Source organism: Balaenoptera ricei, chromosome 7 (assembly GCF_028023285.1).
Source record: "Balaenoptera ricei isolate mBalRic1 chromosome 7, mBalRic1.hap2, whole genome shotgun sequence".
Taxonomy (NCBI): Eukaryota; Metazoa; Chordata; class Mammalia; order Artiodactyla; family Balaenopteridae; genus Balaenoptera; species Balaenoptera ricei.
Genome location: NC_082645.1, coordinates 42398819 through 42417732, shown reverse-complemented (window position 1 = coordinate 42417732; position 18914 = coordinate 42398819). Strand labels below are relative to the sequence as shown.

The 18914-nt window shown below is 38.7% G+C and overlaps 1 protein-coding gene across 2 annotated transcripts in view; it reads left to right on the top strand.

The window, feature by feature from the left end:
- Positions 1–8646: 8646 nt before the first annotated feature.
- Positions 8647–18914, top strand: part of ARL5A (ADP ribosylation factor like GTPase 5A) — a 33936-nt gene continuing 23668 nt past the window's right edge. For both annotated transcript variants that reach the window (XR_009504191.1, XM_059927867.1), the window contains exon 1: positions 8647–8990. Coding sequence is in view for 1 of the 2 variants with exons in the window: in XM_059927867.1 (XP_059783850.1) it covers positions 8945–8990 (46 nt within the window). In the remaining variant the exon portion in view is untranslated. The remainder of the gene's footprint in view (positions 8991–18914) is intronic.

Genomic DNA, 18914 nt, shown 5'->3' with positions numbered 1-18914 from the left:
TACCCCATTATGAACCTGTTTAGCTGATAATGAGGATGCCTATAATCATGTAAGTTATCGCAAATATTTGATACAATTAAAAAATGTGGGCTCAGTGAATTCTAAAAGTTAACATGTGATACTGGCTTGTGAGGTTCTTTTGTCATCTAGTGAAGCTTACAGAATTTTCAGTTAAGACATTTAAAAGAGCTATATCCATTAGGCACTTTACTAAACATACAACCTGCCATTACTGAATACTTTGTTAGAGCACAGAAGAGCATTTTCCAGCAAACAAATATATTTATTACATGTACAGCACATATTTGCATGAAAAAGAAAACACTAGCCAAAACATTTTTCTATATGCTTTACTGGTTTCTTGTTTGTGCGCATTAAAGTATTTAATTGCAAAGAGTGCACCAAGGTGTTAAACTTAGACTAGACAGCTGTTCAGCTTTTTCTGTAGTAGCATTAGCAATCTGGCCATTTAACTACTTTAAGATATTTACATTTTATGGCAGGTAGCTGTAACAGCATTTACATATATTTCCTAGTCAGCAAGATTACCATATTCTTTCAACTTTTAAAAATCTCTTGTTTTTAATGGCCTCTCAAAGCCTAGTTTCTACGTCCTCTATGTCACGCTGATAGAGAGGTCCATTCAATATCTGTGCACAAAACCAATCTTTCCTTTACCATCAAGTGTCCATACCTGTTTTGCTTTGCATTCTTATTCAAAAGCTAACAATCTTGGAAAGGGTATAATGTATATTTTCTTGATGGATGTACTTAAATTTTTACTTTGATTTATTTAGCATATTCTTTCCCCTTCCTTTTGTAATACGTCATCTTCAAATGAATAAGGGATATGCATTTTCCTTTTTCTTTTTCTTAAGCCTTAGAGTTTATTGTGTAAATGATACTAAAATACAGATATATACTAAATGAAAAGTTTTATTTTTACCAAACACATCAAGCACCTTTGGAAAATACATATTCCATAAATACTTTGTTTTTAACTGATTTCATTTAAAGATTAGCAAATGATAAGCAGGAGAAGCAAGTCTTATAATGTTTGAGGCTGCTTTAACTTATAGTATAAACCACATATTCTGTAATTTCAGCATATATAATTTCAGAATATGTAAATTACATATTCTGTAATTTCAGTCAGCGAACATGTAACAATGTAGACACATGTGACAATGTGGAAGTGTAGTCTTGGAAAAAAAAGGAATGCAATTTGTCAATCCTGATGTTAATTCTCAAGGCTGTAATGTGACTCCAGTATTGTAATCAACCATGTTATCTTGTTTCCTCCAATATTTAAAGCAACACTTAGAAATGTTTATAAATGACTGATGATTCTCGCTTATCTTTATACAGTTCTGTTGGAAAGAAAATTGAAATTAACAATTCAGACTGATAGTCTTTCCTAGTAAGAGAGTCTTAATTATGTGACAATATGACATTGCTTAGTTCTTAATGAAATGAATTTTTTAAGTATAAAACAAATTCTGAGAAAATTATTTGTTCCCTTTGAATAATTTCTTAATTACTTTAATTATTATTGTTGTTGTTTGCGAAATGTATTTTTGGAATGTTAACCTCTTTAACATACCTGCATACTTGAACTTGTCTTTTGTGTGAGGGCCTTAAAATTCATAATTGGAAGCTAAAGCAGTGAAAGGGAGGGAGAGAAGGAAATGATGCCAAAATACGGTTTGCAAATTTAAACTCCTTGAATGAACATATCATAAAATGTTGTTGAGACCCAGGATGTCAGTTAAGAATGTTTCTAGGCAACCTTAATTTGCATGCTAGTGTATTTTCTTATTACACAATTTTATTTTGGTATTTGCTAAAAAATAAAAACAAAATAATGCCACTACAGAAATTGCCCTATATATTGATATTTATACTACCTCTTCTCTAGAGAAGACAATCTGTCTTTAAAGAGAAAACACTTTTCAATAAGTAGGGAATTTATTACTCTTACTGCTAACCTTGCTGCAAAGCTAAATGCATAAATTGTTAAAATATACTTTCCCCTTAGATTTTCAACTGTTGACAAAATGCTCTTGTCACCCTTTCATTTCTTCCATGTTAGTGAACTTTTCTTTCAATCAGTTCACAGTTTATCAGGAGACAAGGTAAACATTTAATATGTCAGTAATCATAGGGAACAAGACAAACTGCAAGGAAATTGCTTTTGTGTGCAATTTGTTATAACATCTAGCTCCAAGTCTGAGAGTAGATTCAGAGATTTGATGTTTAAGTGAAGTTGGTTTGCAAATTCAAATTTTGTTGATCCTTGACTTCTCCTATGGACACTTAGCCATTTACTGAGTAGGATCATCTTGGACACTCATGTCATTGGAACAAACTTCATATCAATGTTTCAAATAAATGAGAATGTACCCCTTATTTCTTTTATATTTCTGCCTGTATTTCTGTCTTTCATGACACTGTTGCATGTTCTTTTCTTTGTTAATTATATAAAATTCATCTTTGAATAACTTTATGAATGAAAACATTATAGGGAATTATGTAATAAAATTTGTTTCATTAGTTCCTCATACCTTTAAACATTAGTTCCTCAACACTTTAAATATTGTTAATGCTGTAACTGTTATTAAGTTACTTACTCAAGCTGTGTCTATAGGGCAGAGAACAGTCCTCTTCTTTTAGATGATAATCATGATCAAACCACTCAATACAATAGTTGTCAGATAGACAACAAGGATAACTTTTTTGTTGTTGACTTAAGCAGTCAAGTTACTTAAAATAGTAAAATTGGTTTATATGAGCAGACAGAGCTACAGCATTCAAAAATTACTTGTTAAAGGTTTCCTTTTTTGTTAAAATGAACTTTCTCAAATGAAACTCATCCTCATGTAGCAAGTATCTCTTTCTACTTGCGGATGGTTTCATACCAAATGCTTCATGTAATTAAGGGACATTATGAGAGGACTAGAAAATATTTCATCAGATAATCTTGACTAAGGGCTGTAACTCCCACTTACCGTGAAAACATAAATAAGAGTGAATAGTCATGAGTTTGGGGGAGTCATAGTTACATATGAAATTTTCCTTTGTTTCTTTTGATGTATGTAAAATGTTTGTAGAAAGATGGTAGAATATGTTATTAATGAATTTAGAGTGTTTGGGGAATACACTGATGCTTCCTCTTTGAAAATTATAGAGTTAAAATGAGGACTATCTAGGAACCAAAATTGGCAGGCCTCCAGCTTTACAATACTTTGTAAGTGTTCTTGGTTATGTTTTGAACACTTAAATTTCTCAACAAATGGCTATGTCTATATTTATGTAGGGGCCACTCTTGCTCTACTTGCATGCCACTTTCACACATCTTTAACTGAAATCAGTGTGAATTCTGTATGCATATGGGATGTATTTTAAGATGCAGGATCATTAATGCTATATTGTTGCATACTATTTTTTATTTTTCATATGCCTTACAATATTTTCTGGGATGTTATTAAAATGAAAGCATTTTATTGCCAAAATAAACCTGTGTTGTTATTTCTAATCTGCATTAGCAGTAGAAAAATAATGTAGCAAAAACATATATTGTATAGTACAAAATTATAAAAGATATATATTTTGCCAATAATATAAAAATAGATTGAGGAGAAAGAAGCACATTTGTTATAGCACAAACTTACAACAAAATCCACTGTTAAATTTGGCAGTTGTATTTTTTAAAAGTATATAGATTTAGTTCTAAGTTTTATCAGATTTATTTCATCTACCATCTTTTTAACTTGCTGCTTGATACTTTTCCAGCAATTTACTTCATAGCCTTGCAATCTGTGGATGTAATTTATTTTACTTTATCCCCTTCCATAAAACTTATTAAATTTTATTTTGTGATAAGACTCATACTATATTTACTGTTCTTATTTCTTCTCCTTCAGTAACAAGTACAAAAAGTAACAGCAAGTGAACTTATAGGGCTCCTCTGAATTTTGGACATGTTTGAAATGTTTTATATTTTTCACAGCCTACCGTCAGAATGAGAAATAAAGATGTCCCAACAACAACAAAAAAGTATTTAGGGATTCTTCAATTTGTTTTGTACTGAATACCATTTTGAAACATAAGTAAAAGCCATTAGCTGTTTTTTTTGAAAGGGTGGTGGGAGGGAAAAACAGATAAACTTATTAATACTAAAAATAAAAATGGCAAATTGATGTAAAAAGATTTCCCTACTATTCTGAGAGCTGTTGATATCCCAAACTATTGCTATATCTCCAGCTACAAAGTGGAAAAAAAATGCTTTTATCCAGTATTTTTCCTTTCTTTAAATTTTAGTTATTTATTTTGATAATTTACCCCCTTTTATTTTTCTTATATAGGTAAATGTGTAGCATTCTACAAGGCATGCTGGGTAAAATATACTATGCAAATGTGTACAGTGCTGCATGTTTTGTTCTCCCTCTGCTTTAGTGGCTTTAAAGAAAAAAAAAAAGTGTTGTTATTTTTGTGAACCAAAACATTTAACAAAGAAAATGCAGAGTGCATGCATATAGTATCCTAATTTCTATGGATTTGTTTTATGGAATTTAAATGTGTACAAACCAACTGCATTAATTTTTTTTTCTTTTATATAATAAATGAAAAAAACACTGAAACCAGCGTTATACCTCTCCTTTATATTATTCTAGAGATATACTGAAGATATACCGGAAATCAGTAGGTATATTCCTGTACCTTTTATACGAAAAAAAAAGTCTAAACATTTACCCTCAAAACACAGGTTCAAATAAATGACTACTTCCTGAATACTCTGCTAGGTGTTACAAGTGATCGCAAAAGAAGTACTATATTAGGAAAAAGCTTGTAGTTAAATACATACACATACACGCATGTGCGCATGAAATAGAATATATTACAATATATGTGTGAAATAGGATTGAATACAATGTAGAAAAATAAACTAGATAAACCGTATTGTTCACAAGAAACCCCTATATGATTATTTTAACAATTATCAGAAGTTTCCAAAGGTATTTTGTACCTGTAAGAATTCCATGGATGGCATACAGCTTATGACTTGACATTTCATGTGCTCAGTGTCAAGTGTCCGTGCTATGACTTGATCCGCATTTGACTTTTCTCTCATTGCAGTGCACAGTTCAAAAGAAATGTGTACTGTGTTGATTATTACCAATGTATTAGGATTATACAGTGATTTATTATAGCCAAATTATTTCACAAGCATTATCACATTTGATCCATCTGACCCCCCCCCAATGGAAAATAGGCGGGGCATAGGTTATTAGACAACTAAAATGAAGATGCCAAAGCTCATTGTAGTCTTTCTAAAGTACTGTTATCTAAAAATACATATATTAAATGCTTTTAGGCTGATAGTCATCTGAAGCATACAAAACAAGGCCTGGAATACAGTAAATAGTGACTGAATGAATGGTACCTTGGTTATTGGAGATGTACTATATAAGGCTGCCCCAACTATCAAGGCATTTCAACCAACAATCTGCAAGTCCCAACTGGAAGAACTGCAGCTCACTGCAATCACTCCATCAGCCTGGCCCTGAAGCCACCTTTTGCATCATCAGTGTATCTCCACTAATGAGATAGGTTGTAGAGAGAAGCATCTTGTTTGTCCTGTCATACAACATGCAGATTAGCATAGTGGTTAGACTGTGGCCTCTAACCCTTGCCTGGGTTCAAAGCCTAGATCCAGCAGTAACTAGCTATGAGTTTGGGGCAATCACTTAACTTCCCTGTGCCTGTATCTATTTTGGTAGAGTGATTTTTCTTTTGGGTATGGGTCATGTTTTCATGTTTCTTTGAATGTCTACTAATTTTTTTATTGGATTCAAGATATTGCAGATTTTCCACTGTGAATGACTTGATCTTGTCTTCTTGATCTGTAAAGAACTTTGGCCTTGTTTTGATAAACAACTGTGAGTTAGTTTGATCCTTTTAAGGTTTGTTTTTAAGCTCCTTTAGGACTGGTCTAGAGTAAGGCTTATCCTTAGGCTAGTTTAGCTCCTCTTTTAAGATCTCTGGGGTGTCTACTGAATGTCCCATATATTCTGTGTATTCCCTTCACACTGGCTGAAGGGAACTCAAATGATTCCTGGCCCTTTGTAAACTCTGGTAATTACTTGTTTTACAGCTCCCCAGTACTTGTTTATTTCCTCAAGTCATTACTGGCTAGCCTCAGGGGGTTTCATACTGGTTTTATACTACACAGGTACAGATTGATATGCAGCCAAAGACTCAATGCCTCAACCTATGTAGGTTTCGGGAGCTTTTCTCTGGATAGCTTCCTTCTTTCAATCCCTCTGCTTTACAAATTCTAGTAGCCTTGATCTCTTGGAATGCTGATCTATGTCTTCATCTCCAAGGGAATTGCCAGACTCTATTTGAGTTTCCACTCCCTCTGTAGCTGGCTGGAATTGCCTCCAGGCAGAAAATCCACATAATAATAAAACTTGTCCCATTTGTGTCTCTTATCAGAGATCACAGTCCTATGCTGGGTGTGGGCCGAAAACAGCTGTTTTCTATATTTTGTACAGTTTCCTATTTATTAGTGGTAGGAGGGTAATTCCAGACCATCCCACTCTACATGGAAGCAAAATTCTCTCCAATGACATTTTGCATATCACTATAATCATGAATAAATGAGTCTTTAAAAAGTCTCATAAGGAGTCTGTTTTTACAAATAGCTTCATACCACCCAACAAGCATTCCCAATTACTTCTTTAGTAGTTCCAAATTTGTATTTCACCCATGGATCCTACAGTTGGACAAGATTGTATTAGGAAAATTTCTTCTCCTCCCGCCCGCGCATCCCCCCCCCCCTTTTTTTTCTTTTTTGAGACACTTAGAAAATAAGCTGGGAGACCATCTCCCAACCTATAATGGAGGTTATAAAATATGAAGTCCTAACTTCCCAAGTTAATATGGATATGACACTCATTTAATAAGTTGACAGAGATGTGTGGGGAGTTTGCAAAAAGTTTTAGAGCTGCCAAAAGCATTACCTACAGTGGGCAAGAATGGAAATTGTTTTTTTCTAAATAGCCTAGAGAGTACTTTATTATTTTTTTAGGAATTTATTTATTTATTTATATTTTTGGCTGCATTGGGTCTTTGTTGCTGCACGTGGGCTTTCTCTAGTTGCGGCGAGTGGGGGCTACTCTTCGTTGCGGTGCGTGGGCTTCTCATCACGGTGGCTTCTCTTAATGCAGAGCATGGGCTCTAGGCGTGTGGGCTTCAGCAGTTGTGGCACGTGGGCTCAGTAGTTGTGGCTCACAGGCTCTAGAGCCCATGCTCAGTAGTTGTGGCGCACCGGCTTAGTTGCTCCGCGGCATGTGGGATCTTCCCGGACCAGGCCTCGAACCCTTGTCCCCTACATTGGCAGGTAGATTCTTAACCACTGCGCCACCAGGGAAGCCCGAGAGGACTTTATTATGTAAATATAAACATAACAATCCATAAATTTAAATGGATTAATATAGTAATTTTCTTTCCCTTCATATGTCTCCTCTAAACTTTGTTTCATAATGATAAGCCCCAAAAGAAACCAAAGGACTCTTTCTTGAACAGTTGTTTAAAAAGAGACATGTTGCAGCCCTCAATGCTGCCCTTTGTTTCACAGGTACAAGTTTGCTACAGACAACTACGAAAAACTGTAGACTGTCTTGAGGTCTTACTTAAATGGGTTATTTTTCTATGTATTGAGATGAGATAGTGTATGACTAGGAGAAGTGGTGTGGAAAGGTGGAGTTTATTGCTGATTTTGTTTCATTTCATTTAGCTCTTGCACCTGGGGGGCAGAGCAGTTCAAAATGCCTTTTACAGCTCCCGCACCTTTTTCTTTCTCTTTATACCGAAGTTAAAAAGAATAGAAGGGGTTGGAGCTGTTTCTGGTTTCTTTGTGTAAGGGAAGAAGTAAACAACCTCAGTTTCTTGTTTTCTCACTCTTGCCTCTAACAAGAATAGAGACTAATTATCATTGTTATCAGATGATCTGGAATCGAAGAAAGACTTTAGAGACAAACCCTCTGCTGCTCAAACAGCTTTAGTGGCCACTAAAAATTTTTAAACACGGGAGTGAACTGATCAAGATAGTTGTTTCGGGCAAGACTGATCTGAAAGTGAAGGGAGATTGGAGCGGGAACAGCCTTGAGGTGCAGGACGGCCATAAGGCGACCGCTTAGCTAAGGCCACCCTTCAGGGCGTCCAGGTCAAGAGATTTGAGAGATAAAGGTATTCAGCTTCCCTCAGAGCCCCTGATGGAATGCCATGTCTTTGAAGGCCAGGACGTGGGACTTTTGGTGTACTGTGCGTGCAGGGTTGGGGATGGTCACTGGGCACTCAGTGACATGTTCACATTTTGGCTCTGTGGAAGAAATGCAGAAAAAAACCAAAACTCGGCGGGGACGCCAAAGCAAGCAGCCCAGAGCCACCTGCCCCAACCTGCAGCCCCCATTGCCTGGATCCAGGGGCTCTGTCCCGCCGCCTGCAGGTCGCCCGTCTCGGCACAGAAGCTAGGGCCAGGCGGGCACCCTTTCCCAGACCCCGCCCCCTCCGGCCGCGCGCCTGCGCCTTCCCGTGGCCTCCGCCCCGCCCCTCGCCTCCCCCGCCCGCCCGGTCGCCGCCGCCTGAGCTGCCCGAGAGGAGCTGGGGGAGGACGGTGGCCCGCGAGGCTCGCCGCAGACAACGCGGCGGCGATGTCCGCGAGCCAGGCGGGAGCCGCGGCGGCAGCGGCGGGTCCTCGCGCACGGCAGGGCGGCCTGGGCTTCGGCCTCCCTCCGGTTCCTAGGAAGCGGGCCGACGGCCAGCGCGGGAGCAGCAGCGGCAGAGACGGAGGCTCCGGCGCGTCTCTCTCCTCCCCTTGAGCCTGAGCCGGGGGAGGCCAGGCGGCCGGGGTGGCTGGAGGGGGGTCCGCTGCCCGAGAATGGGAATTCTCTTCACCAGGATATGGAGACTGTTCAATCACCAGGGTGAGGGGCTCGGGCCGAGCGCGTACGGGTTAGGGAGAGCGTCAGCCCTGGCCGGGTGGGTGGGGGTCTCCGAATACTTCCGGAGTGTGGGCGGCGCGGTGGCGCGCGCTCTCTGCGCTGGGTGCGGGCTGCTGCGGCTGCGGGCCTTGGAGCTGTTCGCGCCCACTCCCAGCTCGGGAAAGTCCCGACTCGCAGCCCTTTGTCTTAGGAGAGCTTCCTAAGAAATCCATGCCTCAAATACACCCATTGCTCCGATTTCGACTGGGAGTGGAGAGGGTTTCTTGCCTCACGTGCGACGCCCCTGAGTGGCCCCTCTTGGTCCACGTTTCAGTCCTTTTTCCTTGAGTAATTGGGTTTGCACACCACTGAGAAATGCTGGGGTTCTCTGGGATGAAGGTTACAGGTTGTGGCCCCAGCCGCACCACTGAGCACCCGAGGATTGCAGAATGCGGTAAAACCTGAGGAATCGCTCTTGGCTTGACCAGTACATTCAGGTTTCTGAGTCTGCCCTGCACCTCCACCCCGCCCTTCCCCACTTTGGGGAGATTTCTTCTGCATCCTGAGTAGTGATGGTCCTCTCTCCTTTTGCCGTATTGATATCTGTGTTTAAGGTTAAGCTTAAGGTCACTTTCCTACTCGTGTTGCTTATTTAGAGGTTTTGGGGGGCTGGATTAAAAAATGGTAAAGTGTTTCACCGAAAGCACTTAAAAATCATATCATATGAAACATTTGTTAACTGTAGGTAATGACTAAGTTACCAGGTATGGAGTGTATTATAAAGAGATGCTTAAGTTCATCTAAATTCAAACATTGCCTTGAAATGCATATCAGATTTATTGAAATTTGTTACAAAATAAGTGTAAAACTGGGGAAAGAAGATACAGTTTTAACAAAAAAACTCCATAGTCATTTAGATACACTATAGTTACTGGTGTAGTTTTGTTTCTTTTTAACTCAGGTGAGGTGATTCATCATCCTGGCTGTCAGTAACTTAGTTTGTGTTTTTCTCTTGTGTAAGCTGGTGGTGGTGTCACAGCCCAGAGTTTTCCAGTAAAGACTTAAATGAATGGTGGCATCTATTATGTACAACCATCCCCGCCTCCTCCTTCGTTATCCAGCTGCTGCTGTAAGAAGGCGATGGGAAGGGAGCAGAACTGGAACTTGTGATCTCTAGTATATCTTTTAAAAATATAAAGATGATAGTGTCGATCACATGATACTGAATGGAAGAGCAGTATTTCAGATGATTTTCAAATGATACGGAGAATTTTCATGAACTGGAGAAAGCCAGTTCTAATCTACACTGTCTCTGGCTAGCTGTGTCTGTTGAGAGAAGGGTGAGTGGGAACCAGTCACTTAACCTCTCTGGGTCCGGGTCTCACCTAGAACAGCAGGGATCTTGACTATATGACTGTGGAGCCCACAGATCCTGAAAACTTAATCTCTAGGTCTTAAGAATTGAAACTTAACCTTACTGTAATACTGGTGGTGCTTATAGTAGATAAGATCTATTCTAGTTTTTAAATCCATAATTTTGTATTATTTTTAGCAAAGCTAGTATTTCAACTCTGCTGTGAAATTCAGAAAGGCTTTGCTTGTTAATTGAGCTCTAGTCCTGCAAGAAAAATTAGATATTTCCACTTTCTATTTTGAGTCAATGATAAAACTATTTGTCTCTGTAACTTAAGAATGAATTAGAACTTTGCCAACAGCTATTGCCAGTAGTAAATAATGATGTGTGCTTTGTTACCACTAACAATTGCTGAGTAGTGTTCTTATTACCTGTATTTTGTGGTAATTTTTGACTGGACATTTATTTCAGTGTTGGGAATTAATAGTAAGAGAAATTAATGAAGTTAAGTTCTAAAAATTTAGATGTCAATATTGTGAAAATGTGAATAAACTGTTTCTCTCCTGTTAAATGATGTGGTTGTCTTATCAGCAGGGTCACTTTAAAAAATATTCAGCATTACATCTAATGTCAGGTACTTGTTGGTCTTTTTAGTTCTGTATTAAATTGGATATGTATATGTGTGTTAGATATATCTTGGATGCTTTATTTTACCTTCAGAAGATACGGAACACAGTCCTATGTTCTTTTCACATAAACTGTTGGAAGGAAGTTTTGGGGGATTACAGAATTTGCTATGCTGATGAAACAAACTGTGTAACATCTCTCTCTCTCTCTCTCTTTTTTTATTTATTTATTTTTTTTGAGCTCCCTTTAAAACAACTTTTTCAGTTTAAGCTTAAAATGTGAGTACACAGTGAAACCTAATTGTGTATTGTTCAAACTTGAAAAACCAGAGGTTCCATTTAGGTGATATTTAAATCAGTAGGGTACAAACTTTGTCCTAGATGTTGTTGTATATTATCATTTTTAAAAGTTTCTACAGTCCTTGGAAGTAGTTATTCTTTTCTCCTGAAAAGAGGAAACTGAGGTACCAGTGGAATGAGTTTCCTAGACAATGCAACTGGTAAATGCCAGAGTTAAAATACTGCAGAAATATGCTGCTGACACTGGTCTTAATGAAGTGACTGGCATCATTTTTTTGTATGAAATCCCCTCCCCCCCCAAAGGTGTTTCTCAGTTACTAAACTATAAGTGTTTACAACTTTAGGACTTTGAAGAGTTGCCATTAGTATCTTTTAGTATAGAAGGGCTTATGATCAGTACTCGGTTTGTTTATTAAACACGTATTTTGAACACCTATTTTGTGCTGGGGGACTGTTCTAGATGGTGGGGAAAGACAAGGAACAAAACAAACAAGACCCCCTGCCTTTATGTGGGGAGACAGAAAATAAGCTAACTTCATCTTTATAGATAAAATAATAGCAGTTAATACTGACATGCAAGGTTAGGTTCTACATGTTTTATGCAGTTGATTTAGTCTTCACTTAACTGATTTTCTCTTAACCACAACCCTGTGAGGCAGATATTCTCCCCTGTTTTAAAGGGGCAAAGAAACATTAGGTAACTTGCTTCAGGCACTACAGTTAAAAGTGATGGACCTTTTAGATAGAGATTTTAACCAAGATAGTCTAGTGCCTGAGTTAGTGCTCTTGAAACAAAACAAAACAAAACTTCCTTTGTATAAGAAGGATTCATGTTAGATAAAAGGAAGAACTTTCAGACACTAACTATGAACTATGAAAGAAGTTGTGAAGTTTCCTCATGGATAGCCTTGTTTCATTCTTCAGATTGGTTCTTAGAAAAGGAATGCTATGTTGCGAATGAGTTCTGGAGAAGCTCCCTGTGCTGCAAGACCTGGTGCTGGGAAAGCCACCTCTGCTTCTGTTGTTTTTTTCATTGTGTGGGAATTCAGAAGTGTAGAAGAGTACATATAGAAGCTGAGTAGCCAAAGGGGTGAACTGTGCCTGCTATTAAAAATTTTAGCTCCAAATTCACCCTTTTTGCACGCTCTGTGGATACAGAACTGGGTCCTTTAAGTATTTTTCTTTTGCCAGCTGGCACGGTGTTAGGCTCTGTCGGTAGACGGCGTTGGAGGGACCCTGAAAGAGGAGAGGGTTTTTCTTCCTGGATATGGCGTGCTGGTCAGCAGGCTCTGTCCTGCTCATGCAGTGTGGACATCTTCCCCAGTGGCTGGCTCTTGCACTATGTAGTGGTCAGCAGCAGCTTCCTCTAGCACCCACTTCGGTTGGTCTCAGAATGGAGGCCCTCCAGTGAAATACCTCCCAATGAACAGTTTTCCCCAGCATCCTAGAGGGAGGAGTTCCAGAAAGATCCACTGGCAAGTTTGCATAGCTACTTCTCTTGACATTCAGTGAGCCCTGGCCCGGCCCTCAGCAAGGTCTGCATCTCAGTCCTGGGGAATTGGGGGAAACTCTCAGCCCTAGAGGTAGCAAATGCTCCGTGTATTTGTCATTCCTTTAATCTTTAGAGTTACTTCTGGTGAGCCAATCCCTCATTACTCCGATCCTCTGTAGTAGTTATCTTCTTTAAATTAAACTTTGAAAGTTCAAATTGCTATGTGGTTTCTGTTTCCTAATTGGATCTCTACTTTTGCCGTGTATAATTGTTGCTTTTCATTCAGCAAAGTTTTTTCCCCCTGAAACTTCACTACCATTGCTATAAATCACAAGTTTATTTTCAAACTTTGTTTTTATTGATGAATACTTTTAGATTTTGCAAATTGAATTTTTAGTATGTAGAGACTTGATCAGTTATCTCCCTTCTAACCTTTATGTCTTCCAAATCTGTTTTATTTATTCATTCATAGTTTATTAAGCACAAGCTTTATTCTAGGCTCTGTGTTAAGGCCTGAGAGAACTGTAGTAAACCTGACAGAAATGGATTTTCTGCTCCATGTGAGACAGAATGCACGGGGCTTAGTGATAGTTTGGATATGAGGTGAGAATGAAGAATCAGGAGGACTCTCAGTTTATCTGCCTTAGTATTTGTAGTATTTGTGTTTTCTGGCTTTGGTATGATTCACAGAGATAGAAGTCCTCCAGGATGACAGTGACATTTCTTTTTGCTTAATTTACTGACTGGTAGTAGGTAGGATATATATATATATATATATATATTGACTCTTAGAACCTGGCAGTAAACAGAACTGGTAGGCTGCCTGCGTATATCAAAAGGAAGTGAAGAAGGGAAACAAGCATTTTCATGACAAAACAGTAAAGTATTGATTGGGAAACTAAAGCCTAAGTGATAACTCAAAATTCCATCCAGGCACTGTGACAGTGTATAGTTGTTTTGGCTTATCTGAGAAACTGCAAGAATGCTATGGCATAGATATTCTAGAAGAAGAACCATACTAAGCAGTAAACTTGTCATGAATCACATGCATCAAAGAGTTGGTATAACCAAAAGTTTTATTACATTTTCCCATAATAACATCTCTTTGTATACATATTATATATTCTATGGAATGTTTGTTTTGAAGTGCATTATAACAGTTTTTAGCTACAAATTTGTGTTTTTCATAGAACATTGTTCTGGTAATGAGAGACACAGGTTGGGGTGGTGAAAGAACCTAAGGATAGTCAAAGGAAGTTGATTTAGTATTAGAAAGTGGGAAAAATCTAACACTGTTGTTGGGGATACACTGGCTCTTCACCATTGAGTCAGCACCTTTATCTTTGAGCCCATTGCACAATTATGTCTTAATTTTATAGTTCTCATTGTGACCCATGTGCTATACCTTAGACTTAGGAAGCTGTTATATAGCCATTGGTGCTTTATTGTAAAAACACACAAATATTCAAATAGAGACAAGTCTTAGGAGGGAGTAGATATAAGTTGGTATTGAATGTGGCTTGTAGGAGTTTAGGTGGGGTGAAGAGGTGAAGGACCTCTGGATCATGGCCTCATTGGAATGCCCTCCAAAGAGATCTCAGACTGCTCCACAGAACATGTGGCTCCTTGGAGATTTTCTAGGTTCTGCACATGTTTGATGTGAAACTCTTTCTTTCTCTTTTTCTTTTTAAAATATTTTAACCACTAAAAACAAACCCCTCATGAGTTCAAATACGTTAGCTTGCATTCACTTGATTGACTTTAGAAATCTGCTTTCTGTCTTAAGAGTTTGGAGGAATGTTTGCATATTTATGCATTTGTAGGTGACAGGAATTCATTGTGTTTGTAAAATTAAATAGAAGAGGGAGGTTGTTTCCAGTATGGACAGTGGCTTGAGTTGCATCTTTACTTCCCCTGTCAACATCTCTGACACTCTTTTCTCCTGTTTACTCTCCACCATGCCAGACATGAATTCTCGCCCTGTATCGTCCACCAAACCTTCTCTCCCCAGTGTGCTTCCTTTATTTCTAGGTACTAGTGAAGAAAGACTTAACAAGACTTTACATCTTTATCTACCACAGGTTATGTTATCTAATTTCAGCTTATTGATTCTCTAGTTCATTCATTCATTCAGTGGCTGTAAAAGATGTGTCTTGAAACTGTTCCCTCCATTCTGTCCTCAGCTGGCAACTAACTTGTGTTAGGAGGAGGTGGAATCCCGTTGTGAGCCTCTTCTGCCATCTGCTTTATCTCAGTGTGTGTGTGTTTATTGCACAATGGTTTGTTCACAGTAGTTTCACCTTATCATGTTCATCTTGTGGTCAAGTATGATACAGAATCTTTCTTTAGTTGTTGGGTTTTGTTTTGTTTTGTTTTGTTTTTTTGCCTAGTTAGTCCTTCCTCACAGAAGTGGTAGAAGAGTACTGTGTTTGAAATCAAGAAATAAGTCCAGTGGGGCATGGCTAAATTAAGGAGACCACTTTCAAAAACAAAACCAGATAAGGTTTTCACCTTAAAAGCAAAGGAGGCCAGATAGTTTTTCTGCTGATACGTCCTACTATTACTCAAAATACCTTTTGAAACTCCTTTTAGAATTTCTTTAGAGACACATTTAAAAATCATATCATTTAGGAATCACACCTCATTTAACAACAAAAAGGTAACATTCGTCTTAGCTGCCTTTTACCTTATGACTGAGATGATACCACGTGGCTCCCCTCCCCCTTTAAAGTCAAATTCATCTTCAGAACACCATTGAGAGTGTTCAAGACAGTGTATCTCAGGCTCTGAAAGCAATGGCAAGAGAAAAGTAGCAAAATATTTTGAAAAACAGTAGCATGGCTAGAATAAGTGTTTAACCTCCTTAAGTGATTAAGGGCCTTGTACGAGACAGTGCTCTTGTATTTGTGATCTCTGAGTGTATAATTCATACACACAGATGCATTTTTTAGTCGGTCTGTAGTTATTTATCATAGATCCTTGCCTAAATTTGTATTTGCTTTTGCCCCTATTTTGTACTATTTTTAGAATATCATTTCTCTCATTGGTCAGAATAATTGTATTTTCTTCCTGAGTACTGGCAAGTCTGTCTAAATTTAGTCCTGCAGCTAATACATAGTGGTTTACAAAATGATGTTCCTGAAACTTAAAAATAAGTTGACTTTTTAAGAATTATATTATTAAAAATTGGTATTCAAGTGAGAAACTAAAAAAACTTTCATCCAAGTCAGCGGTCAGAGTATAGCCCAATATGAATTCTGCTTATATTAAAATGTTTGCATTGCTTGTATTACTAGAACTGAAGAGGATATCTGTCATCAAAAGGGGAATGCCTAATTTGGGGACATAGAAAAATATAGAGTCAGGCAAAATTGCCATGCCGTTTAAAAACTTCCCAGGTAAAAAGATACCCTGCTCCAGGGACTCAGTAATCTGGCCCTGATGCAGGTATGGCCCTCCTGTGAAGATGGATTTGTCAGTCACCACAGCCTTTAACACTCCCTTTGATGGGATTCCATGCTCCCCAAGTAATCTTCTGATTTTAATTCAGTCACCCTACATACTTTTCCTTAGGCAGAAACTGCACTTGTCAGGTAGTTTCATTTTCTCAGTTCCTTCCCCCTAGTCATCTCTAAAGATGGTAGACTGGGCCTGCATTTTTAAAATGACTTTTAAGAACCTGTGTGGGGGGAGCATGGTGAAGTCAGTTTAGGACCCTGGTGGTTCTAAGCTGCCTGCTCTTCCTTCACAGAAATGAGTGATTGGATAAAATGGATTGTATTAAAATTTTCTATTTACTTGATGTTCGTATTTTTGTACAACAGGAGGTACCTATGTAGCATTAGGAATTCCCCTCTATGGTTAATGTCAACTATCTGGAAAACATCTACCACCTGACTGCAAAAGCTTTTTCTTAAAGATCTCCTTACTCTTAGGTATTATAATCCTTAGCATTTATTATTTATAGAATGAATATTAATTAATTCAGCATTTACTGAGTACCTACCTTGTACCAGAAAAAGTTGTAGTTACTAGGAATATGAAGATGATTAGCATGTGATCTATATACTTGAAGGGTGCCTCATTAAGCTGAGAAGATTAGTGAGTGTACATGTAAATTATTATAAGTGCTGTATTCGAGGTGTGGCAGAAGAGCAGGAGAAAGTGATTTTTCTTGAGAAGCTAAACCTTAAAAGATTAGTAGGAATTCTTTAAATGGAGAATTGGAGAGGATAATTCCAGCACAGGTAAAAACCATGAGTAGAGGTAGAGAAACGTTTGCCGTGAACATACGTGGCAGCTTATGTAGGGAGAACAGCTTGAACTCCAGCTTAGATACCTGGCGGTAGTGGTGAGGGATAATAAAGCTGAAGCCTATTCATTTGGGACTGGCTTTATTTACAAGGCTGAGAACTTGTACCTTGTTTTCCTGTCACACTGGAGAGCCACCGTTTAAATAAGAGAGTGGCATTATCAGCTTTATTGTTTCTAGAAAGATTACTCTAGAAACAATAGGAAGATGGACTGGAGGTAGTCTGCTTAGGTACAGTAAGAGATGAGGAGTACAACTAGGACAGTGGGAGGAGACAGGTTCGGGATATATTTCTGAGGTAGAATAGAACTTGGTGACAAATTAGATGTTCGGGTTGAGGGACTCCAAAGGCATCTGAATTAATGGTAATACCATTAAGCAAATTAAGTAAGATAGAATTAGGAACAGGTTTGAATATTGGGTTTTTGGTTATGTTGAGTGGCACTGTGTCTATCCACTAGGTAGACTGGAGTTTAGGAAACGTTTGGGAACATGGATTAGGAATTGTCTTTCTTGGTGGTCGGCACACCCCATGTGCTGTCTTAATCATGACATAACCCTGAAAGAGAGGTAGTGTTGTCCCTGTTTTACAGTGACAAAGCTAAGAGAGAAATAAGTCATTTGCTCAGGGTCACATAACCACATGTATTTTTCCACCTTGCTTCAGTTATCTATTACTGTGTAACAAGCCAATCATAAATTTTATGACTTAAAGGAATAATTTATTACTGTCCCTCGTGGTTCTGTGAGTTCACTGAGCTCAGTTAGGAAGTTCTGGCTTGGGGCTCATTTGATTACATTTGGATGGCAGCTAGAACTGGAGTCATCTCCAGCTCCACCTGGCTGCATACCCAACCAAGGTGGCTTCTCTATTTGTGTGTCTGGCGTCTCAGCTGGAATGGCTAGAACAGCTGGGGGCAACTGTGTGTCTCTCTCCGCAAGATCAGTCCACGTGATTAGCCTGAGCTTCCTCACTCATGCATAGCAGTCTTGGGGTAGTTGGACTTGTTGCATGGTGTCTGGCTTACCCCAGGGGAAGTTGTCCTAGAGCCAGGCAGCAGCTGCAAGGTGTGTGATAATCTAGGTGTGGAAGTCATACAGCGTCACTTCTGCTGCATTCTTGTGGTTAAAAGCAAGTCATAGGACCAGCCAGGATTTAAGGGGGGAACTATATAGGGACATGAATATCCAGAGGCCATCTTTGGAGATTAGCTTTCTCCACACACTGCCGTCTTGCAGAATAGTTTTTAGACAGCGCGGCAATAGATAGGCCCCAAGATGCCTTGTTAAAATGTGAAAGGAGTGCAAGAAGACAGCTCTGGGAAACATGAATGTTTGAAGGAAGACCCAAGGAAGAGGAGTCAGTGGAAAAAAATAAACATCAAGAGACAGAATAAGAAAACTTGGAAAAAGTGATGCTTTAGAAGCCAAGGGGAGAGGAAGCTGCTGCTACCATAGCTATAGGTCCTTAAATTTGGTTAGAAAGACCCTATGGTTCAAATGTACTCAGATAGCTTACAGTTGCCTTCTGCCAGCAACTTTAAAAGGCTGTCCTTTTTTTCCCTTCCCATTCACCCCATCTCACCTATACATACCCAGTTAAGGCCTAAAATTCACATTTAGAACTTAAGTGACTTAGTCCAATGTGAAACATTTACACCTCAAGTCATCCATAAATTGTTGTGATTACATTTGGGATACTTTACTGAGAGTAGGCTTCCATAGAGTAGAAAGAATGTAGTGCTTCTGGCTTCCTTCAGAGAGATGAGAGTTCTCTGTGTAGAATGAGGGGGATAAGGAGGTTAGGCCAATGGCGTACTTCTGGTCTTGCTGTGATGTTCTT